General features: G+C 40.3%; 1 protein-coding gene across 2 annotated transcripts; it reads right to left on the bottom strand.

The window, feature by feature from the left end:
* Nucleotides 1-3: 3 nt before the first annotated feature.
* VSIG1 (V-set and immunoglobulin domain containing 1) lies at nucleotides 4-24,569 on the bottom strand. Of its 2 annotated transcripts, XM_068204920.1 has the most exons (8): nucleotides 24,294-24,569; nucleotides 20,809-20,969; nucleotides 14,793-14,900; nucleotides 8,579-8,777; nucleotides 6,825-6,980; nucleotides 6,053-6,172; nucleotides 5,200-5,326; nucleotides 4-3,777 (listed from the first exon to the last, which is right to left on the bottom strand). In XM_068204920.1, exons 1-8 carry the CDS (start codon nucleotides 24,328-24,330, stop codon nucleotides 3,594-3,596), a joined length of 1,092 nt encoding a protein of 363 aa, XP_068061021.1. In that variant the 5' UTR covers nucleotides 24,331-24,569; the 3' UTR covers nucleotides 4-3,593. The 2 variants fall into 2 exon arrangements, with proteins under 2 accessions (XP_068061021.1, XP_068061022.1); XM_068204921.1 differs by lacking the exon at nucleotides 14,793-14,900 and having other exon boundaries at nucleotides 24,294-24,558.
* Between the last annotated feature and the right edge of the window lie 371 nt (nucleotides 24,570-24,940).

Genomic DNA, 24,940 nt, shown 5'->3' with positions numbered 1-24,940 from the left:
TCATTGGTATTATAAAACTTTATTAAACTTACATGTAAGAAAAGCAGTGTTTTCTAAATAGTTTGTATGTTTGGGATGTGAACAATGAGATGAAACCCTGCCATCCGTTACACAGTATGGAAATGCAACATGTTTGATCTTTAGCCTCAAGGAAGTGGTGAAATGCAAGCTGGCAGTTTCTACAGTTTGACTTGTAGGGATTAAGGTAATGCAATTTATTTTGATAAGCAAGACAGAAACTTACAACCAAACAAATACCTTCACCAAGGACTTTAAATGTATCTTAGAATAAAAAATGCAGGTTAAATTTCACTGAGGGGACTCATTAAGAACAGGAGGGATAACTTGCCTGTACAGTAAACTCTGGCCATGCAGACCTTGATTGAAGGAGGAACCTGACTGAGTAAATGTTTCTTATATATTGCACAGGCATGGCTGAAAATTTGATTGGAGAGCAGCTGAAGCTAAGAGTTCTGTGTTCATTCTTGATCTTTATATAGCAAAAAACCCTGCTCTGTAGCTTTGTAAATCTGCTTCCTTAGGAGATGGTGGCTTGAATGTTGGCTTAATTTCTGGTGTCCCTATTAATGATCTCTGCTCCCTATGGGAAGATAAATAGGCCATGCAGCACGGAGTGTTGGAACATCTAAAGCTAATTCTGAAAAATGTTTATGCATCCTGCATAGCTCTGCAGGGCTTTAGAGCTATGCACCATGGATCAGTACCTAATTGGACTTGTGCTTTGCCAAGAGTATCAGCGGGAAGCTGGGAACGGTGCCCTATCCTTCTTAATAAACTATAGATAAACACTGAAATGAGAACAAACATCTGCCAGAAGGCTTACAGAAAACACCACACTATGGTAAGAAACTCCAAATACATGTAATTTTCCTTATATCCTTACTCCCAGCAGCCTGTTTTGCTTCTTATTTTGCCTTTTTACTGCCATCTATTACTCATTGGTGGTTAGAAGTATGAGAGGAATCATTAGTCAAGAATGTGGTCAATTGTTCCTTTCTTTTATATAAAAACTTAAATGTAATTTGAGGAATTTTTACCTTTTGAACAAATATAAAACCTATGGTGTTCTAGGAAGACTGTACTATCTATAGAAGTTAGTGACAACTTCACCAGCATATGCTCCTATCTTACTGTAGCAAGTTAGGTAAGGAATACCAGCAGATAAATGTGGGAAGTGAAATGAAGGAAGGGTTAAAAGAAATATGACCACGTAATGGAGTCCCCTCTTCAATCACAACAGTGCTGTTGCAGAGATGTGGAAGTTGGAAAGGTGTAGCAGTAAGAACAATGTGACAAGATCACATACATGCAGGAAATGGCATTAGAAGAACTAATACAGCTATAGCAGTTACATGAAAACATTAATCTTTTCCTATGAAGGGAAGAGTAAAAGAATGCTTAGGAATGTCAGATAAATTATATTAAATTATTGCTGCTGTCAGCCAAGCCTTTGGACCAATAATTGATTTGAATTATATTGTCAGGAAACACCTTCAGAAAGAAATAGCATCCAAAGAGCAGCAGGTAGTACTGACTGTCCCTTTGCTGCTTCTGAGTGTGCTTAATGTCATCATCCTGCAGGTCTACACAAATTGGCTGTCAATATCAGAGATTTTCAGTAAGCTGCTTAACCTGGATGGCAGGATGTGAGTTAGGAATTTGGCCTGGCACAGAGTCAGTAAGAACTGCCTGATTAAGGAGACTTCTGTATAGATCCCAGTTTGAGATTTACCCTGGATATTTTGGAGAGAGAAGAGTCTGAGGATTCACTGCTACAACATGGCAATGACCCTCACAGACTGGCACAAACAGTTTTTGGCTAAAATAGTGTTAGAAGAATACCATTAATGCTCTGTTACTTTGGAATGAAGCTAAACACTTTGTTGGGACACGCCTATCAAGGAAAAATTTTTGGAAGTCAGAAAACAGAGGAAAGAGCAATGAATATAGTTATGCTTGAAGATCCAAAATAAATATTAACTAGAGTCTCATGCCTTGTATCCTTAAATATTGCCACGTATTTTTTTTCCTTTTATCTTTTTTTTAACTCACTATTTTGATAAAGATACTTAGAGCTGTAGGAACTGAAGCGGAAAATTTGAGCCCAGAAATCTTAAAGATAAATGTTGCGTATAACTAATGTTTATAGTCTAGGAACAGTCACTAAAGGATTTCTGAATATTAGATCCTATGAAAGACTTAAGTGCCAAAAAACTCGAGATCCCTGAGCCAGATATGTTTTCCTGCAGTGCATGAGACTGAAACCAGTGTCTGCCTGTATCAGCAAGGGTGTGGGTCTGTATTTGCCTAAGCCCCATGGCCCTTGAGCTTTTCTGAAAGTATTTTTTGCCTTTCTGAAAAACTGAGTTTGTATAACCTTAGAAATGAGGCCCAGGGTTCTCCCTGGGTTGTCTAGTGACCCAGGTGTGTATGGTTCAATGCCCTTTTCTTCTTCCAAGGGGCACTCATTGCTCGACTGCTGGCTGGCGGTGTGCTTTGCACCACTTACCTTCCCTCTTGATGCTTTCATCTATAGAAGATAGATTGTTATACTGGGATAAGAGACCAGAAAAAAAGTAGTGTGAGTTTGTTGCTTAGTGGGTAGGACTAGCCTGGAAAGAGATTTAAATCATCTCAGACAGAGGAAGCAATCAAAACTGATGTGCTGTATAGAAAGCAGTATCGCTGCTAAGTTTTGAAAGCAGCTATATCTGTGTGTCATGAGGAATGTGATGCTGTGCATGCCTATTGGGACAAGCCTTGCAAACGATTTAAATCTCCAGCTCCTCTTGTGTAGAACAGTCATTTGTGTCTGAACTGGGTACCCAAATGCCAGTTCCATTAAACTGAAAACCAGAATTGCTGAAACAGACAACTCTGGAACTCTGGTGCCCTTGGGAGCTCTAAGCCAAGAAGGTCACTGTTAACAGAATATTTTCCATGTCAGGCAGAAATGGGGTAAAATTTTCCAGGATTTTCTTTTTTAGCTTAGGTGGAATTCAGACACACAAGATTTCCTTGACTCGGGTCTTAACATCTCTTAAGATATTAACAGATGTTTCAGCATTCTGATGACACTAATGTAACTTCTTTTAATTTCTGATGTGCAAAATCAGTTCCTTGAATCACTGCAATGTACTGGCCATGATTACTGTTCTCGGTGCACACAAAGCAGGTTGGCTAACACCATTTCTGGACAAGGCTGCTGTGGTTCTGAACTGTGAGTACACATAGCATTTCGGGTAGTTGACTGGAAAGCTCTTATTTTGATAAATGCTTCAGCCCATTTCCTAATTAGTTTTGCAAAATAGGTTGATGTAGACGATACACTTCTTATACTTAAATTTTTGTACAGTATAACTAGATAATAAAAGAAATTTGGTTCACTTTAAAGGCCAAGTCTTCTGCTCTTCACAAAGGGCCTGTGTAACAGACCCCTTTTGATCCACCCCAGTGGATCACAATAAAAATGCCTTGAATACAAGTTTTAATCATGTTTCTATGTTAATTCAATGACAACAATTTTTGTATAAAGGTGTCCAAAGGTGACAAAGAAAACTCTATTATAAACTCTAGGCTATTTCTTCTTTTTCTGCTTCTTGTTTCTCATCATTTTCAGGTGTTGCAGGAGCTGCTGTTTCATCAACACTTGGGTATTCATTTGTTGCATTGCTCGATGGAACTGTGGTCACAGGAATGTTTTCTTCATTGGGTACCTGAACATAGTCTGCATTGGATTGTTTCTGAACCATTTCTCTGCAGAAAGACAGGATTAGGATTGTGATCTCACATGCTGAAATCCCATGTACATTAGAGTCTTTCAAAATAATGAATCTTTGTATTTGCTATCTGAACAGTAACTCTGATGTTATGATGACTGTTTCAAGATTGTTTGAAAAGGTTACAACACCACCGGTGCTGAGACAGAAAGAGTGACAGCATATTAGCTAGAAAGACATCTGCATTGCTGGTTTAAGTGATTCCATTAGAATAAAAGGGATTTTAGTATATTTAAATGTTATGCCAAGAAAGTGGAAAGGGAAACAGTGCTGGCAGCATCTGAGGAGTGATAGCAAAACTTGCTGCTTCATGTGAGCTTTCTGGGAAATTCCATGTAGATCTGGGGTCCCAAGTACATGAAAAATAGAGTTCAGTCAGAAAAGAATTATGAAAACACTAAAATCTGGAAAGGTAATATAAAATATATTTAGTATTTTAGAAAATATGGAAATCTAGAAAAATATTTTAGTAACAGATATTAATTCCTTTTATCTTATCAAAATTATAATAAACCAACTCCCAGTACTGAAGCACTTTCACATGGTAAAAAATATCAGATGCTAGTGGATTAATTCAATGCAGTAAGATTTATTAGGATCCAAGTACAAAACTGGGTGTTAATGCTACATCAATTGAAAGCAGAAATCAGGTGTATGAGCGACTGATCACTGGTCTGGGTTAGCAGAATTCCGTATTAGGAAGTCTTAAACCTGTGCTACAGGGAAGTCACAGGTTTTTTTCTGGCCTCAACTATGTGTAGTTATTTAGCATTTTACATCAATGGGCTGAATACAGTCTATATAGTGCATGACATTATCCCTATTCTGAAGATTTGGCAATTTAAGGGAAAAATGAGCAACCAAAGCACAGAGAAGAAACCATCTCCAGGGCAGGATCAAAATGGACATTCTGGGCTCCATTCTGTTGTCTAAATCTTGTGTTTCCTGCAATCTGAGATGCCTGGGGGTATCCCAGGTGTGTGTCCTGTAATTTCAGATAGCACTGACCTGAGTCCTCTGTGTTTAAATATCAGTACATTTCCTGAGGTGGCCCTTAGTTGCTCTTTCTTTTTTTACTTCCTCCACCTGCTTTTAAGAGACCCCATTAACTTTAAATCTTAAGAGCTCTTTTTATAACTTGCCACTTTAGTTTGTGTTGTTTAAAAACATTTATTTCACTGTTTCAGATACTGCTAAGTGGTAGCTGCCTGTTAAAATAGGGAAGAGGGCAATGGCACCTTCTGTTAAAAGAGCAACAGGTAAAAAGTCCCCCAAAAAACAGATGTTAACTCTGGAAGTTTTCTCAAAACTTGTATTATGCATTTTACTTTAGTTCTGGATTAGCAGCAGTGCTTTACAGAAATACTTGTCTTAAAATGAAGTAAACAGAAATTCTTACTGCATCTCATTATTTGGTGACTTCCTATTTTTTGCCTTCCTGGTTAAGACCCAGACGATAATGCAGATTATAGCAGCTGCCAGAATTGCTCCAATCAGTGCTCCAGCAACAATACCACCATCTGAATCTGCAAAGGAAAGAAAAAGATTACTTGACTTTTTAAAAGTAGTAATATAGCTAAATCCCACGGAAATTTAGTGCAGGAGCCTTTAGCAGAAAGAAGGAATTGGATTCAAAGAACTTTTTGCAGGAGGGTGGCAAAGATGCTCCAGGAAAGTGAGAGCTCTGTGCTCAGGTGTTCTTTGCTGCCTCCTTTCTCACTGGGTAGCTCCCTATCCCAACAAACTGTCTGTTTATGCCTAGCTAAGGGAATCATTGGGCTGTAATACTGACAACAGGTGAAAGCCTTTGCTTTTCAATCATTGCAAACACATCCTGAAATCCAGGTTGTCTTTAGTTCTGTCTTTCAGCTAGTGGTCACATCTACAGTGTCCCAGTCCTTGTACTACCACGTTTCACTGATGGTTGTAATTTCTGGGGTGGGGAGACCTTAGTGGGACTGTTGGCTGGAAGAAAATGCTCAAAACTCCTTGTCTGTCTGTTCTCAGTAAAGACTGCAGTCAGAACCAGGTCCAGCTCCTGCTCCTTGCAGGAAATTAAGGTGGGGATGTTAAATCAGTTTTCTAGGTCATTGTAGAGTCCGGGCAGGCCTGGATGAAAACTCCAGAGCTCTCAAAATCCTGTTCTTACTTGAAAAAGACCAAATCTAAGCTTCAAAGTTGATACAGAATTTTTCTGCAAGCTGTTTATGTTCTCCATCAAAGATGTGATTGCTTTAATGTATTTTACTTACGTTTTGCCGTCAGGTCAAGCTCACAGGTGCTGTTGCCCAGGAGGTTGCTGGCTATGCACCGATAATAGCCAGTTTCAAAGGTGGTGAGGTTGCCAATGTAAAGGATGCCAGAGTTTGGATCTGTGACAAGTGAGGAGCAGGTACACGTTATTGTTTGTATTCTGTAGAGGCAAACAGTTCTCTGTAGTGGGTAACACAGAGCTATTCAGATATTAGAAAGAGTTGACCAATTATTGATTTATTTGTGTGGGTTTTTTATATTCTTTAAAATAAAACATTTACCTTCCTTGAAAATTGCTCCAGTAGATTTTTTAGGGGTGTATAAAAACCCCTACTCTGCCAACCAGTCTGGCTGATGTTTTACCCACACTGATACTATGGTTGTCTGTGTGACTCCACAAATGAAAATGTAACAGGTCCAGAAAATTTCTGGGAGGGAAGGATGTGCTATTACTTGAATGACAAATTGATTCAACTTAAATTCACTCAAAATTTCAAGGGAAGAGAGGTGTAAAGACATAAATAGTTCTCTCATTTTAACAATTTAAAGGCATGGACAGGACTTCAACTTTTGTTTTTTAATGTATTAAATAGAAAAAGCATTCTGTGGTTTTGGCAGCTGTCAGTTGATTTGATTAAGTAAGAATATGATTCTGTGACATTGACTATTGGAAGAGGAGGATTAATTTTAATTAGCCGATGTGATACACAGCATTTGAAATGCTGGGATTTCAGATCCTGAACATGGTATGTTAGCCCTGTAGTTACATACCAAGTTGTTCTGTCACAGGCTTGAGGGTGTTCTCATCGACTTTGTACCAGCGGTAGGTGGGGCGAGGCAATCCCTCTTCACAGTTGCATAGGAGGTAGATCAGATGGCCTTTTTCAGGGGTTCCTTCTACTTTGCAGAAAGGTTTTGATGGTTTGACTGTAAAATAAGAACGGGCACATCAGGAGTGCACACCCGGGCTGCAAACATCCACCTCAAGTTCTGGTACCATGCTGCTCTGAGCAAAGACCTGAGCCCCATCTATAGGCTTCCATCCAAGAGCAGAGTGTAATTTATGGAACTGATCAAAGCCTCTCCCATTAAAAAATTGAGTAATATTAAATATATGTACATGGCCTAGGACACAGTTTTATTACCTTTCATTTGCATATTAACTGTTAGGGAGGTGTTGAGACTACAACTATCAATTATTTTCATTGTAATGGGCCACTCACTATTCACTGTACACCATTCTGCCACATAGCAGCATCATTTTCTTTAGAGACATGGCAGGAGCTTTTCCAAAGAGAGGGAGAGGATCACGGCCCAATTCTTTCAGTATATTAACAGTTGTGAAGGAAATAAATCAGCTATAGTTCTGTTAAAAAATGTATCTGTTTTTATATAATGTCCTCATTTTGCACAGAAGGGAAGATTCTGTCTTCACTTACACCATTGTTTTCCATTTCCTACCTCCAGATATGCTTTTGTGATTCTTTAGAGTGCTGTCAAGGGAAACCACCAGCAATGAACGTAGCCCAAACCAACAACTTTTCTTGGTTTTCATGTAAAAAGTGTAATCTTTTACTCAACTGCTCCAAGATTTCCTATTTATTTTGGGAATTTTAGATGAGAATTATCAGTAGCACTTTGGTTTTTCAGGAAATCAGTTTACGTATATCTTTTTCTTATCCCTAGAAGATAGGCAAGTGATGTTGGAATCACATTCCCATATGTCTGTGATTTGTCACTCTGATCAGGTATGAATTCTCATGATAAAAGGAATTATTATACAAGGTTATTACAATCTTTTATCTTATTAGGAAATAAAATATCTCATTCCACTGCTTTTCATCCTTTCTGTTCTGTCTGTTCATGGTTGAACTATTGCTTTCTTCTACACGAAACAAACTTTGTACTATTTTCATCCAACAAATACTAAGTTTCTAGAGGTTTTGGGAATTGATGTGAGTCAGAACTCTTGGGCTGTGCTGCTGCCTCTCCCTAGATTTATGCAAGTCACCATGATCAACATTAGGGAAAATTAGCAAAGTTTTGGACTGTGCTGGGGCTGCATGTAATGATTTTAGTGAAAAGTTGTCACTCCCAGCTAAAATGGTGTTTTATTTTAACTAAAACTAGTATCCCTTTGTTTTCCAGTATGAAAAATGGAGTGAAGTTGGGTAATTCTAGCCACCCTCTTACCTGCTTACATAAAGGGAACATTTTGAGAGCACAAAGTGACTCTGAAGGCCAGTGGTGGGAGAACGAGATTTGACTGCAGTTCAGGCAAAGGCAGCTGTGGAGTGGAATTAGGTCAGCTGTGGCTGGAAGCTAGAGGGCACCCAGGCTCTGCCTGCCTCCAGAGCCCTTGGAAACACTGCAGCAGTGACTCAGGGAGCTTCCCTCTGCATCATGGGCCTTGTTTACCACAGCCTGTTATTCCCTCTGGCCCTATGTGTTTTGAGCTGTGAATTCAGTGTTTCATAATATGGGATGAAAAAGACAATACAGCAATAGAGGGGGGAGGCACTTACCCAGCACATTGACAATCACCGATTTTTGACTCTGTCCAGCATCTCCCTGAGGGCTGAAAACCTCACAGGTGTAGGAACCAGTGTCTGAGGGCTGCATGTTGGAGATTGTTATTGATGCATTCCCTGGACTTGTTGAAGCTGTTATCCTGTTCTTAAATGCTCCATAGGAGTAAGACTGGCCTCCTGAATAATAATAGATCTGTGATAAAGAAACAATTGTTAGTTTAATAACAAGAGATCTTCTTGCTGCTTTGTTTGGTACAGAGAATATATTTGATTTCTGATTAAAGCCAAGCAATGTCACCCCCTTTCTTGCCTCCTCTCCCAAGAAAGCAGAAATAAAAACATAGTACATTTGAATACATACTTCTAAAGGTTCTTAAAAGACAAGGTTTTCAGAAATGGTATTTTTAATTGTGTAATTGACAGTAGCTAAATCTTTGTGGATACTCCAAGCACAGACTGATGCAATTGCAAAAACAAAAGTGAGACCATTGACCATCATGACAATTTTGTGAAAAAATACAAAGTCATGCACAGTGAATAATGGAATTAAGCAAAGCACTGATCATTTGTGATAGCATTAATAAGCAGCTCAGTAGAAGATTATGACAAGGATGGACCTGTCAGTGGAAGAAGTGGGTGGCTGCAGAGCTTTCCAAACAGAATCTGGCAAACAGAGGACTGAAATGAATTCACAAGACAAAGGTCTAAGCAAACAAGGCACCTGATCTGTTGGCAGTAAATTTGAAAGCCATGAGGATGCAGTACAAGAACAGAGCAGAGTCATCACACATGCAATTAGAGCAGCCATGCTATTGTTGTTTGTGTCATCAGCTTCGGAGGCAGTGTCATGGACTATCTTGGTTTTTTGAATTTAGATCAGGGAGGGAGTAAAGAATACCTGCTGGCCTCAGTGCTTGGGGGATTCCTATTTGGGATTAAGAAGTTCCCCTTTTACTAAATAGTAAAAAAATCATTTGCCAAATGATAGGCATAGTAAGGATAAATGTTCCTAAGGAATGCAGCATTTCCTCACAGATAAAAATCGCTGATTTAACATTGACTGATTTCACTGACTTCAGTAGTATCAATTGCTCTTAGCAGCATTGTGGAGTAGAAGTAGCCTCATAAGCCCAAAATTGTTGTCTGCTGATGGAAAGGAGAGGTAGAACTATGTTCACTGCAGAGCCTGGATGGCAGTCTGAGCCTTGAGCCCTGAGTCTGGTTAGGAACTGCAGTATCTCATCTGCTCTGGGGTAAATATAGTAGTTCTCAAGGAATACCTGCCCTCTGTCCAAGCTCATTCTACTCTGAAACCAACATCTGAAAGAACAAAGGTGTGGAAAACTACGATTCGGTGATCGTTTTTCTGAGATGTTAATAATTGTGTTGTAGGAAAGTGACAGTATTTGGGTAGGCAGTATGTTCCCCAGCATCTACATACCCACATTAGGCAAAGTGAGCAGTTTCAGCACACTCAGTCATTTCTCTAAACTGGTGAGAGGTGTCCATACAGAATTACAGGTTGTGACCCAAATAGATCTAACATTGTTCCTACTGGCAGTATTCCAGAATCATCAGTGAAGTTGAAGTAACAGCATGTTTTTTAATGGAAATAGTGCAAAAATGCTTGCAGGAAAAAGTTTCACAGACTCCTCTTCACAGGCCATTCTCACTTGACTAGTATCAAAATTTCCTTTTGGTCAAAGTTCCCTGCCTTTTAGGAATACTGCAGATCCCCAGGCAAGAAGTACAATTTGCTTTGCTTTGCAGATCAACTGCTTGCATTTTGAATTAAGAGTATTAATTCTTTATTCTGTTTATCCTCCCTGATATGGTGTTGACTGAAGTCTTTAAGGAATGTTATCTAAAAGCCTTTATTAGCTTAAAGCAAGTACACTCCAAAACTGTCAGAGCACAGCTGGTTTATGCAAAGATACGGCTTTGAAATGAAGGTCAGAATCCAGCTTGCACAGCACCAGCAGCTCCAGGACTGCAGCTTGGCCCTATCTCAAGAGCAATTTTGCATATCCTCAGACAGACTTTATCTTTCCCTGCCCCAGGATTACAAACAACAGGTACAATTGATGCAGGGCTCTGAACACCAAGGCATTCCCAAGCTGTGGAACACTGCTGGTACAGTGGAGAAGCATAAGAGGTACCAGGGTCAGCTCGATGACAGACCCGGTTAGAAAGTCAGCTGAAGCTGGATACTCCTCCCAGTTTCCATTGTGTGCATACAATACCATCAGTTTTAAAACTGATTTTATGCTTTGCAAGTTTCTAGAGATGGAACTCTATTGCCCAACCAGAGTCTGGATGGACACACTGTGTTCCCTGAGGAAAGAGTGTTCAAGATAGGGAGTTTGGTTAAAACAAATCACTCATCAAAAAAGTTGTCTACCTGGAATTACAAAAACACACTGGCCACATTAGTCTCATTCTACATTTATCTGAGTGTGAGCAATAGCAGACTAATATTTGTCTCTGTTTCTTGCAAGAGTTTAAAGTTACAAGAACTGTGATTTCTGACTTCAGCCTCTTCTGAGGCTGATGTCCCTGGATAGCTCTCAATAGTGATGGCCTGGATTTCCATCTCCTCTCCATCAACTGCACTGCTGGAGTAGGGCAGTCAAAGGGGTTCCATGATTTCCTTACACTGAATGTGAAATTAGGCTCTACAATGACTTAAATGAAGTCATGTGTGTCTTGCTGCAGCATGAGAGAAGTGGCAGGCCCATCATACCCTATTAAAGGCTTGAATGTTGGAAAAAGGGGCTAAATTCTACTCAGTCTACCTGAGAGTGAGCTGGGATTATGTGAGAGTAAAGAGTAGCAGAAGGGGTCCAGTGAGTGCTCATTTAGATACAGCCCATCTTCCTGGGAATAAGACTGGCACTGCAAGTTGTAAATGCAGTCAGGGCATGCCAGTAAACACTGTGGAGGAGCAAGTGCTCCTCGGTGTATTTGACCTGGAGTCAGGGTGGATTACGTGCCCAAGTCCTCATACAATGCACTGAAAAACAAATCCCCTGTGTTCTCTCTGAGTCAATGAATGCAGAGAAAATATTTTGTATACACTATTAAATCTGAGGCAGGTGCCAACACAGCAGAGACTATTTCTTGTCTTCATAGAATCAGAGAGTCTTACTGGGTCATTTTTTGTCAGCCAGGAACATAAAGGCAGTGAAACATTCTCAGGCAATGTGTTCAGTTCCTCTGCAGGCTCCTGCTTGTTCTCTGTTCTCTCCTGTTCCATGCTTATCTCCCTGGCTCTGGAGTTCATTGTCTGAAGGAAGGTGGTAAACACCAAAAAGGCTGAATAATGTTCTGATTAATTGCTGAGTGTATATCTTGTCCCAGAGGTATGATTAGATTGTGTACACAGGAAATTTCATTTAAGAGGAATATGTTTCAGTTAATTGGCTGTGAATTCATAGTCCATTTTAAACAATACATTCAAAATGGATATTTTAAACCCTGGTTTAAAGTGGTTTTATGCTGTCCTTGAAAAGCTGGTTTGTGGCTTTCAGAAAACTGATTTGAAAATCTTTGCAAAAGTGTTTCTTTTTCGATTCAAAAGTAAAAATATTGTTTTCTATTGAAGATATGGAAAACTTTTTGGTTTTGGGCAACTGCCAGCTAATGTTTTCTCCTACAGACACACATCATTGACTTTTCTTTCCATATTACCTAAAATGTGCGTATGGGAAAACTATATTTAGTCAATGGTAGACTTTTTCTGGAAACCTTTTTAATCTGGTGTGATAAATATATTTTAAGTGTACCATCTTGAATGCAAACAAAAACAAAAGAAATCTGCTGTGCTTCCCTTCAAACAAAAAAGCTTTTCGTGTCCTCAAGCAAGTCACGAGCAGCTCTAGTGAAGCTGATGATTTACCAGAGCAGAAACAATGTTGAGGGTGCATTATGGCTGTTGCTCCTCCTTACCAGCTAGTTTGTTCAGGCAAGCTATTATATAATGTTGCCTTTTCACATTTCATGGAAGCAGCTGCCTGGGTGACTAATCAAACAACTGAGAGAAAAAGGAGTGGAGATTATCACTCCTAAAACTCTTGTCCCTATTTACTTCATAATCTGAGCCACTAGTTTCTGCTAAACAGCAAAGTGGCCCAGAAGACATCTCTGACCTTAGGAAGGGTTACAGTTTAGTTGGCTGTTCAGCCTGTGGGCCAGGCAGTGCCCAGAGCTGCTGTCTCCAGCCATCCTTGCAGGCTTTCTGAGGCCGTGCCGGGGTTACCCTGCATGTCCACAGGCAGTTTCTCCTGTGATGGTGTAGAACACGTTTGCCTGCAGAGGAAGCAGTCAGCAGAGCTGAGGCTGAGTTGAGGACTTTCAAAGACTGCCAGATGTTCAGCAGAGTGTGAGGAACCCACCTACAGGTTTTTGTTGTACAACTTCTGTAGAAAGATCTTCCTTAGGGTGTGAAGGGGGTGTGTGAAGAAGCAGGCAGGAAATTAGAAGAAACATGCCTCCCTCTGCTTCTCTTCTTCTTTTGACAGGACAAATATATACTAGAATTTGCATAAATATGTGTCTTTCAGATGGCTTTGGATGGACTCCTTCATAATTTCCAGGTCAATACTCCTCCCATCCCCATCTCCTGGAGTCACTGCATCACAATGCCGTACATGCCTAGTACTTACGGATATCAAAGTTACGAGATGCACTTGAAGGGGCATTACAAAGTGTCCTGCCTAATCTCCACAGAATCCCAACTTCCTGACTGGAGGACAGTTTCAGGACATGACCTCTTTTCCAGTACCTGTCTTTCCTCCCCCAGCCTCTTCTCCCTTTCCCCCACCAGCACATATAAAGCTCTAGGATCCTGTTGGATGACGTTTTTCTGATGGATTCAGTGTGTGACTCACAGTCTTTGCCCGGAGAGCTGGAAAGCTCCAGCATCCAGAGGGCCCTGTCATTGGGTTGTTTGTTATTTTCTGTTTGACATTTTCTCAAGCTAGTAGAAAATGGAGGATATTAACGACTTTACTGGTTTGAGATTGTGATATCTTTTTGAATTCTGAGGACAGACAGAATTTATAAAATAACAACAAGGAGAAAAAATGCTCATCACTTCCTTAAGCATCTTACCATCTAATGAGAGAACAAATGCCACACAGTCAGAGTGTTAATGAAGGCCCAAAGCTCAGATTCTGAACTCAGCTAGCTAAGAAAGCAAATGTTCTCACATGTGTTGGTTTCTTTGACACATGTCACATGACTGAGTGTGGGCCTAAATCCCTTATTTCATCCACAGCTTCTTTTCACACATTTTTGTCAAAACTCTAATCTGCCAGAAGATAGCAGGGATATTAGAGGAATATCCCTTACTGGGCTTTTTGCACTGGGAATTGAAGATATTAACAATGACAAGAAGTGTCTTGTCACAATAGTGCATTGGTAGAAGAAGAAAGGGAGTCAGAAGCCTTTAGAGGATTAATCATTCAGCAGCTTTAACTGATGCAAATACATTGAAGCAGCAGCTCTTTCATGTTCTCACAGTATCATTCTTGTGGCTGAACTGTTTATGAATAATTCCCATCAAGAACAAATGTGTTTTCTTAGTGCATTTGGTGTAACTGCTCTTCAGCAGTTATTATTAGATGTCAGTTTATACTGGCTGTACCCTGTACCTCATGGTGAGATAGGAACCATGCTGCAGTCAGAGAGTTTGGAATGGGTTATGGCTGGAACGCTGAGCTGATAGCTGAGAGGAAGCTGGTTCAGCTCAGTGTCCTCAGTATCCATCACATCTCAAAGTGGTTTTATATTCTAGAAAGGAGATCCAGGATGATTTTTTTTTTTCCATGTAAATATGTAGCCCCAAGTTCGGGCTGTCCAGTCTTGCTCACATTCAGCCCAGAGGCTCCTTGTGGGTGCACACACCCTTCAGATACCCTTTGGGTAGAATATTCCTGAAAGTGCAAGTTCAGCCACCTAGAATAGGTGGCGGGGGGGAAAACCCCAACATAACAGCTACATCCAAAATAATTTTGACAGAGAAAAATGCAATAAAAAATAGGGTGAGTTAAAAATTCTGGATAATGCATCAGATTCAACTTATTTCAGTCATGTGCTGGTTTTGATATTTCAATACAGAATATGAATACAGGTTTCACAGTATCATAAATCTAGTAGAAGCTATTTAGCTGTTTCCTCCTTAAGATTATGGGGATTGTTTTCTTACCTTGTATCTCCAGCTACATCTTCCCCGTGCATCTGTCACATACACCGTCTTTTGACAAAGACTGACTGACTTTTCATCCATACTCAGAATACCATGACACGGGGAATGCTGTATTTGAGCAAAAATGTGCTGATCTGAGAGTTAAATGAGACTTTAAATGTTCCCCCAAAATCAAAGAGTCATTTCTCACACAGCTCCCCACCTACCATCCATGCTGATCACGAGGGCAGGGTGCCTCACGTTCAGTGTTTTGTGCAGAAAGTATCTCAGGCCTCGTCAACCACAAGATGAAACAAGCTTATTCCTAAATTCTACCTAAAGTTAGGCAAACTGAGATTAAAGTCTAATGTTTGCTCCAAACACCCCAGTTACAACCTGATTATTTCCTTCTTGTCTGCACTTCCCTTTGTGATAACCACAGGCAGTCCCCTATAGTCCCACTGACATCCAGAGTCACTCCAGCAGCCGTGACATGACAACAGCAGCTCCATTCCTCTGCTTTGGAGGTGTTGCCTCTGCTTCCCATGAAGCTGTTCCTTCCAGTGCCTGCTCTGTCATCTAAGTGCTAGATAAAACTCAGTTTTAAAAAATCAGCTCTAGGCAAAAAGAAATGCTTATGGATGAGAGAAGCCCTTTCCAGGAAGTTTTCCTCAGGGGGTGCTGCACACAGGCTCATCTTTCTCTGGGCTGGAATGGACGGCTCTGCTCCCAGGCTGGTGTCCCCTGCAGCACTGACAGCCTCTGCAGCACAGGATCTCAGGTGTCTTGTGGCTGAAAGTGTGTGGAGGCGTTCCCTGAACTGCTCAGACTACATGGAGGGGAATTTATTTGTTCTTTCAGAAGGTAATATGGAAACCCCCCACATACAGAGCTGGCTGGCCTCTGGCTCTCACCTGGGGTAGCCCAGTGGCCACAGCTGTGCCTTGCTTTGTGCTGGGCAGCAGAGCTGTGCTGCTGTTGGGACTACTGACAATCTGAATTTGGGGTGTTAGGGTGGAAAGAACTGACACATCTGTGCTCAGGTCACTCTGCTTGCCTCTTTCCTCTTTTGGGCTTCCTCTCCTTGTCCCCTGTTGATGACCAATGTGCCACAAGCTCGTTTTTTTTTTGGAGAAGATTTTCATAAGAAGTTTATCAATAATTCTGTTTTGCCTAAAAGTAACAGGCATCCATGACCTTTACTCATATAATGAATTTAAAATTTCAATCAAGAATCCTGCCCTGGGCACACCTTGGTTAGCCAGGTAGTGTCCCTGATCATTTCATTGACTTTAGCTGTGGGTGGCCTGGGCTGGAGGCTCAAGGTGTGGCCCAGGTTAGGTTCAGAACTTGTATTTAGCTTTGCAAAGCTGCAGCTGCGCCTGTGAAGAGTCAACAGGCTTCAGCTTTCAAACATTTACTTAGGTGCTTTACACTGGGGCCGGCTGAGTGACTCAGAGCATGAAATGAAGCACAGATGTAGGTCTTAGCAGGAGCTGAGACTTTACCTTGTGAACCAGGCCAGGCTGTGATGTACCCTGGGTGAGCAGAGTAGTGTTAGCCTCAGTTTGTTGAGATGTAAAACAGAGATCGCTCAGTGCTGGAAAGTTCTCAAGATCCCTGGCTGGGAGTTTTTATTTAAAACTTAAATTCAGCATTAAAGGGCATGTTGCTAAGGGCTAAATGGCAAAAAGTAAAAGGTAAAAATATGTATGGCATCCTATTTTCCATGATTTTATACTTACATTATTAAGTTCAAGTGAGGGAAATTACTTCTACTAGAGAAACTTCTCAGGAAAAGAGCAGAGTTAGGCTCAATTAGGAAAAAAAAGTTTATATTCACCCACTAAAGCTGTGCTGTCTTCAAAAGAGTGCTGTGAACACCTGGCTGTGTTTGCTTGCTCCCTTTTCACTGTGCTGCCTGTGGGCAGCCTGGCTGTGGTGTCTCCTCCTTGCCCAGGGTGTAACTGCCATGGTGGGAGCCGTGGCAGCCCTAGGGAGGGTGGCCAAGGCAGGACAGGGCAGGAAAACACCACAACAGACAGCGAAAGACAAAACCAACCTCACAAGGCTGTGCTGGGAGGCAGATCTGCATCAGTAGCAGGCTGCAAAGTAATGAAAGCACAGCGTGCCCTGAGGCAAGGTAAAATCTGCTGCTGAATACTTACATTACATTAAATTAACCCTGGCACTAGTTCTGATCCTGGCCTTACTGATTTCACTCCAGCCAGGACTGTACCTCAGCTTATGGATCTCAAAACACTGCAAAATCTGTACTGTAAGTGGCAGTGTAAAGTAAAGGGCCTCTGTGGCCTCTGCTTTTTATATGTTATGTCCTAAAATCTAGTAATTTAACTCTCCCATTCATTAATGCTTAAAGCCAAAAGCTTCTTAATGGTATAAATGTCTTAATTATATATAACATTTATAAATGTATATAATGTTTACAGCTTGCTCTGTTATTTGTTGCCATTGTAGAGAGAAAGGGCCATGTTATCAATTGTTTAAATAAACATTTATTAAAATCAATATTTTTTTCCACACGTATTTGTTATAGAGAATATCTCCTCTGTTTAATCTTATTGAGTATAGTGCCCGTGTGAATAACATGGTCATCAAGACATCTAGCATTCAGTAAGACGTCAGGATTATTTTAAAACTTAGTAGGTGGAAGAAGATGTATTTTCTGTAATTTTTTACAAAACTTCTAAGTCTCCTGTCTTCAAAATATTTGGCAGAATTTTCTAAAAATCAAGAATGGAATTTGAAAATGTTATCCAATTAGTTGCTGAAAAAATGGCATATGTTTAGTAGAGCCAGAATTTTCAACAAAATTTTCAGGGCAAATATATGCTATTTATAAGAAAGCGTTTGGTACTTTGTTATGGATCTGTTAGAAGAATCTAAATATCTCATAAAATTAAAGAATTTTATTCCAGATACAATTCAAACTATTGTTCTGGTATTCAGTAAGATATGATGCCAGTCTTTCCAATATAGTTGGGTTTGTCATCTTACCAGCATATTAAATATATTTTTGAATTGCATATTAGTATTGTTTTACCTAAACAATGAAAGCCAAAGCTGGCAACCTCCTCCATTTTCATGCATATGTTCCCTACTTGGAACAAAATGTGAAACTTGATTCAGCAATGTGCCACACCACCAGGGCAGAGCCAGGTTTGTAGAGAGATTATCTTTTTTGTTTAAACTTGTGGGAGAAAAACATGTGGGCTTTCAGGCTTCCAATCCTTTCTGAAATTCAGAATAGTCATCAGCCTGCAATAGAAATACCAGCCTCAATCAGAGGGAGGGTGAAAATCCAACTTTATGTTCAGCTGTGTTGTGTGATTTCTTAAACCATATTTTCCACAAGCAATCACAAGCCTTTCTTCCCAGTGTCTGCATTAGCACCATTTATTTTATTGTGAATAGGTTCAAAATGGTAAGGAATTGCCAGGTGGTGGCAAAAGGATACAGGGTCAAGTTATACAAGACTGAATTAAACATTGCTTAAAGCATTTTAAAAAGAGCAGTGCCCCAGTCCTGCACCCTCCAGGGACAGCAGCAGGTTCCAGGGAGCACAGGGAACCCTCTGAGCCTCACTGAGCCTGCCAGCCCAGGAGAACTGGAGCTGCAGGGAGAGGAGACTGTGCCTTGGTGTTCAAGAAGGGGATTAGCACTAACCCATGGCCTTTCCAGATTGAACTGACTTTATGTAATGAAAATGCAAATCACCCATCACAAACGCAGCCATTACAAATGTGTGAATTTGCTGTGAAATTACTTTCAGATGGGGGAATCCAGCTGCAATTTTTCCCAGCAGAGTTTCTCATGGACCTTATAGGCACAGCTTTCCCTGTGCTAGCAGTGAGAGCTGCAGAAGCCAGGAGGGAGCACTGGAGGGATTGATCCATTAAGTTTCCCTGACATCTGGTAGTCTTGCATGGGTTAGGTCTTGTTGAGTGTATTCTGAACTACCCACAGTATTTTATGATTGTAATTTTCAGGGGGTATTTTTCTTATCATTAGCCACAGTTTACAAATGGTTTTCCCCTCCTGGATCTCTTGAAACTGTGTGGTTCTCCCTTTAAAATACTTATAACTGCAATCTACTTATTTCTCTTGATTGTGACCAGAAAAATGTATGGCATTTAGTGTGTTGCAATATGGAAAATTTGATGCAAGTAGAACAGAAAGACTCTAACCAAACCTGGAGAAGATGAGCTTGATCCTATGTCAGTACTGCCCACCTGAACAAGCAATTATAATTTAAGATATACTGGATCAAAATTATAATATATTGTACTATATACAATTTAGGAAACCTGTAGCTACCACCCTTTCAGGAATAATTCTTCATTTAATAAATGATTTTTAACTTGAGGAAAGCAAACAATGAGTAACAACTACTCAACTACACAATCAGGCAAGGTGTGCCTACATCAGTGTAGCATTCAGCTGGAGTCAGAATTTGGGATGGGCCCAGGGTTTGTACTTAGCACTGATACAGGCTTTATCTGTGGCTGTGATATACTGCAGGTGAGTGAGCAGTTCTGTCTTAGGTTAAATTGCCATTTCTTACACTTTGGCTACTGCTTTTCAATGCCAAATATATTACAACCTGTACATTCTGCAAATTACAGGCTAATTCTGCAGTAATTGATAAACCAAATGGAAGGTGCACCTGTATCAGCAATGGCAAGCCTCCTACTGAAATATTATTAGGAAATAATAATGAACAGGACAAAAATATCCTGAGTGTGGACTGTGACACTCACAAATCTCTACATCAACTCTCAGCTGTAACACCAGGCAGGAGGATTGAAATTCCAGAAAAAAAATGTTGGCAAAAGGATAAAAACAATGGGAAATGATTGTCCCACAAGCAGAAGCCTGATACCAGGACATGGAAAAGGAATCTCAGTTGTCTTCAAGGATTCATCAACATTTCTAATTAGGATTTCTTCTTATAAAGGAATGTGTTGCTGACTGCTCACCACCTGTCAGGACTGAGCTGATGGGGGCTCATAACTTGTGTGTTATGCTGGGAATGAAATTCATGGGTTCATTTCCCCACCAAAACATAAGATTAACAGATAGTTCTTGAAGTTTGGGCAGAAGTGTGAGTACATATAGGCAGATATATATCCCATCCCTGACCCCTTCCAGGCAGACCAGGCTGCTCTGCAAGGTCTTTACAGCCACATGAGAGGCTCAGGCTTAGACCAAGTCACTGCCTGGTATTGGTGTCCTTCCCAACGCCACCCATGCTGACACTCCAGCCTACAACACAGTCTCATTATCCCCCAGAGTATGATATTGTTTGGCTCTGCAGCCTTTTGGGGTCTTGGGAAGGGCGGGGACCATTTGCTCTTGACCTGTAATTGTTCTCTTTCCACAGTGATGGCCATGGGATGCTGGGAAATACTAATGCAAGTTTGCTGTGGTAAATTTCCTGCTATGACAACTTTCTGCAAAGTGCTGCCAACACTTGCTGCTCACTTTGTGCTCACAGTCCACTGTTAGGCACAGCACCTTCTACTGAGCTGCCAAAAGGCAACTGCAGTGCCTGAGTCAAGGAGCTCTCATTTGACCCTTAAATGGGGAACAGCACATTGTCATAGGCAAGGGCGTCTCACCAGGAAAGCAGCTTTCACAATAGCAGGAAATATCTGCCAGACAAGAGAAAAGGGAGCTGGTCCAGGAGCTGCAGCACTTGTGTGATTTTTAGACACCTGGTCTTTGCTTCACACTTCCTGTGTGACATAGCAAGTTGTTTGAGCACATTAATCATTTCTGTACTTTTTCATCAGTTTGTGAAGGTATTCAGGCATGTCAGTGGGAACTAGGAGCCTAGATAATTTGTTCTTCTGCCCCTAAATGTCACTGCACCCCAGTCCTTAATCTCTAGGGTAGGAACCCCAACATTACCGGGTTTGTAGTAAGGATAACCCCATCAAACATAACAAGACTCTTTGAGGACTTAAGGATATCTCAAATACAATTTCACAGTAATAATAAAGAAATGTCTTACGGTGTGCAGCTGGGTCTCTTTGGCACTGTAAAAACTCCACTGAATAAAGAAATTTCCCAGGAGTCCATTAGTGGTGTATGTGCAGAGGAGGGTTGCATTTCCACCTGTCGTGACATTCACTGTCTTCTCAGGGACAGTCACCACGACCCCACTGGTGTGGCCTGTGGGCAGGAAGTGTGGAGAGGAGAGATCAGCTGGGGCTGGCCCTGGGAGCTGTGCAGGAATTATTACTCTGGGTTATTGAAGAAAATGTAGGATGTATCTGGCTGTTCTCCTTTTCAGTACAGTTTCCCTTGGGCTTTGTGTGGAAATTTCAGAGATAACAAGCTGAGTAAAAGCTAGCAAGCAAATAAATCCCCCAGAATACTCATGCTCTTACAAAAAATAATATTCTTAAAAAGCAGAGTTCCTAAACCCATACTTGTTCTCATTGGCTGATACTCTTCTTCTCACTAAGAGTCTGTGGTTAAAGTGAACCTTTCTTCTGCACCCACAGTGCTCTCCTGTGCTTGCACTCTCATTCACAGCTGTGTCTACCCCTCTCTTACATCTTTCCTGTCCTTTTTGGTTTTTTTGCAGTAATTTTTAAGATATCTGATCTCCTTCTCTGTGGAGCATCATCACCTACAGTATTCTCACTTCATACACCCTTATGTTCTGACTGGGACTCGGTAGCACTGTTGGATCCCTCAGGCTGGACCAGCAGCTTTTCTCTGCTTTTCTTTTGCTAATTACTTTGCTTTAGTTTAGGTTTCTAAGTGTTTACCTCCAGAAGCTGTTTTTTTCCCAATGCTATTACATTGGAAAAATCAAATGAAACTTTTTGGAAGTGCTTTTACTGTGTGGGTTGTAGGGAGCTCGTTGATAACTCGAGCAGCCCTTTCTGTTGTGCTCAGAGCACAAAGGGAGCAAACACAACTTGTGAGCCCTTCCCAAGACTCTGATCAGTCTTGACTACACAATCACAGTAATGAAAGGAATCAAGCACCACCTTACACTATTTATCTGCTTCTATCCTCTGTGAATTACTAGCCATGATGACACATGACAGCAAAGATAGAGCTGTCAGAAAAATAAGTCTGAATTTCAGGGTTTTGGTAGGTCATTGAGTCCCGTTTGAAAGCTAATGTCTAAAGGTTCAGACTGAGAATGTATTTCTTTTGAATGGGATGGAAAGTATTAAACATTTCGGAGCTTTCTGTGCAAAATAGGCAAGGTGAGAATTTCATGTTATAATAATTTTCTTGTGGGTTTATTGCATATATTAATGATTGAGACAAAGATGTAAAATATTTTTCTCAGTGCAGGATCTGTGCATCTTATGTAGGGGTGCTGCTTTTGAGAGTTTAAGCAGAATCTGCAGTAATACGAAAGAGTATTTTGCTGAAATTAACAGCCTTGTGTGAGAAAATATTGTTTATAGAAAGAAACTATCTATTTTGTATTTTTAAACTATTTAATATTGTAAATTCATGAGTTAATACAGTATACAAACCTATCTGAGCTGTTTTCCTTGTTTGATGGCTTCAACAATAAAAGCTCACTGCAAGGAGGAAAGGAATAATATACTTTCCATGTTGATGGTGGCTAGGATGAAAATTAATGGGTTTAAACTACAAGAAAATTTCTATTATATGTGAAGACATATAATATAGTGTCACAGGAATGGCTGGAGACTGACCTAAATGTGTCAAACCTGCCTTAGGGAAAGAGGGGATCCCAGGACTGGCTGCCAGTTCTGCTTTTCTTGTGAGTTCACAGCAGCTTAGTCCTTACTGAGATCTAATAGAAAAGCTGTGCCATATTATTTTAGGTATCTCAGTTCACTGTTCTCAGCTTTAAGAATTAGTGTTGGCCAGAGGATGATAATTTCCCAACACAGTTGATGTGTATTTATTTTCTGCTCTTTGCGGGATTAAAGGTACTCTCTTTCAACACAATGTTATTCTGCTGAAAACATCCATTTTCCAGTCATCTGCTCCACATATTTACTTTATCATTCTCTGGTTTTAGAGTCAGGAGTGCCACAGAGTCTGACTGTTAAAAGCTTTTCCAGAAGAAATTAATTTTAACAAAAATTACTCCACAAAGCATTCTAGTTTCCATAAAACTATATTTTGAAGAAATACATTTAATTGAAATAATCTTTACTCAAGTAAAAAGGCTGTTTAAACCAATGCTAATTGCAACATGGATCTTTTGTCTGACAGCAGAGTGAACTGGCCCCACAGAGCCTGTTTCCTCACCATGAATGTTAATGGCAGTTTCACTTTTCATTTATGGCTTCCAACCCCTAATCCCTTTTTCTACATACAGGCCTTTTGGTTTAAATTTTTTAAAGTGCACAAATAAGAAATAACACAGTGAAAACAGCTTGTGTGAACAGGACCATAACTTGTTAAAAATGGCTGATCCACTTCTTTACTCATCAATATTATAGTGAGACTGTTTCCTTCCCACAGAGAAAGTCATTGCAGTGAATTAGGGATCTCCCACTTTCACTGAAGTCCTTTGCAGTTTTTAACACTCATGAAATAAATCCAAGTTTGCTGATCTTTTCTGAGCCACGACAGAAACCCCCAGTCAGTAGTGCCCACCAACATGGGCACATTGCTAGTCTTAAATCCAGAACTTTCAAATTAGAGGACATTGCTTTGAAAATTATATATGATACCACTTCTGAGCTACTTTTCATATCTAAGGTAAAAATCTGTTGGGTTTATATGTGTGTGAGAGTTAGAACACTGAAACTCCGGGAGTAGCTACTTCAAATATTTCTATAGCACCCAAATCAGATAATTCTATCTGGAAAAGATGTGGAAATGAACTTTCATTTTCTGTAGTGGATACAGGGGCTGTTTATCTCCATGGAGCATTAAAATCACTGCTTCAGTATATATTCAAAGTATAGCTTGGCACAATGAAATGCCCTTGAAATATGACTAATACATAGTTTTTACTATACCTGGAAATTTAAAAATAAATTAAAAATAAATTAAAAATAAAATTAAAATAAAATTCCTGGATTCCACGAAGTATTATGTCCTAATTTAATTAAAAAATTCTTTACAAGCTTAAAGTTAAGCATCCCCCCCAAAATTTTTTGGTGGTTGAGGGACTGAGGCATCATTTTCCAGCCCTATTATCAAGGGGAGACAAAAGTCAAATATGGAAAAACCTGACTTTGAAAGACTTGAAAGACCTGAATGCTCCATACAAGAGCTCTTTGCCTCTTCCTGACATCAGAGCAAAGCATTAATCTACCAAAGCCAAAATATTGTTCTTGAGCAAAGAGCTCAAAACCAGGCAGAGGTCAGCTTGTGGATTTTCAGAGGATGGTCTGGCAGTATAGCCATAATTTTTTATTCCATCCTGAAGTAATTAATCTCAAAAGTTCTCCTAGTTTGCTAGTCAGGTTCACCTGCTCTCTTACTTCCACAGGCTCCTTTGTTCCAGCGCTATTTTGATCTGTTTGTTATTCTTACCTGCAAGGATGGCTAGAATTGGAAATATCTTCAGCATTGTTGCACACACCTTCTTGATGCTGGGAGAGAAAAGAGACCAGATGCTGCTTCTGGCTTCGACTGAAACGGAACTGGTTTAATTTTTGAAGTCGGTTTTTTGTTTTCCTTATCAGCTGTGTATCAACACGTCAGTGAGCTGTTTCATTCTCCTTTATCTCATGTGTGCCTTTCTCCGACTAGTGGTGTGACTGTTCACTTGAAACCATTCCGTGGGGTCTGAGCAACCGAGGGTTTTGTTAATAATAAACCTTTGAATCAGAGAAGCCCAAATTCTCCCACTTTTGCCAGGCCCTGCAGTATTTGCCTACCTAAGTACTTCCGCTGAGTACAAGAAAAGTATTTGTGGAGCTCTTTAGCAGTCAACCTGATTACTAGTGTTGGGGTCAGACCTAATATGAATAATCTTTATTTCCTGTTAATTCTGTAATTTCCTCTTAAAAACGGGCATGTGTAGATAATACATTGTCAGTACATTTTCAATTCAAAACATGTGTCTTACACAGTTTGTTCAGCTTCCTGCAAGAGCCAGATTTGCTTCTTGTGCTCCATGTTGTTTGACTGAGGCTGATTCAGAGCCCTGAGCTGCAATGGGAGTAGCTGCCTCTGGT

This window comes from Anomalospiza imberbis, chromosome 14 (genome assembly GCF_031753505.1).
Source record: "Anomalospiza imberbis isolate Cuckoo-Finch-1a 21T00152 chromosome 14, ASM3175350v1, whole genome shotgun sequence".
NCBI lineage: Eukaryota > Metazoa > Chordata > Aves > Passeriformes > Viduidae > Anomalospiza > Anomalospiza imberbis.
Note: the sequence above shows the minus strand (reverse complement) of the source record. Positions and strands in the feature narration are given on the sequence as shown.

Excerpts from the sequence above, each read along its gene's own strand:
- VSIG1 (XM_068204920.1), bottom strand. The coding sequence starts at position 24,330 with ATGCTGAAGATATTTCCAATTCTAGCCATCCTTGCAG. Across the intron at positions 6,173-6,824 it reads GCCTGTGACAGAACAACTTG|ATCCAAACTCTGGCATCCTT; the intron begins GTATGTAACTAC and ends CACTTGTCACAG. Across the intron at positions 3,778-5,199 it reads TCACCAAATAATGAGATGCA|AGAAATGGTTCAGAAACAAT; the intron begins GTAAGAATTTCT and ends GTCTTTCTGCAG.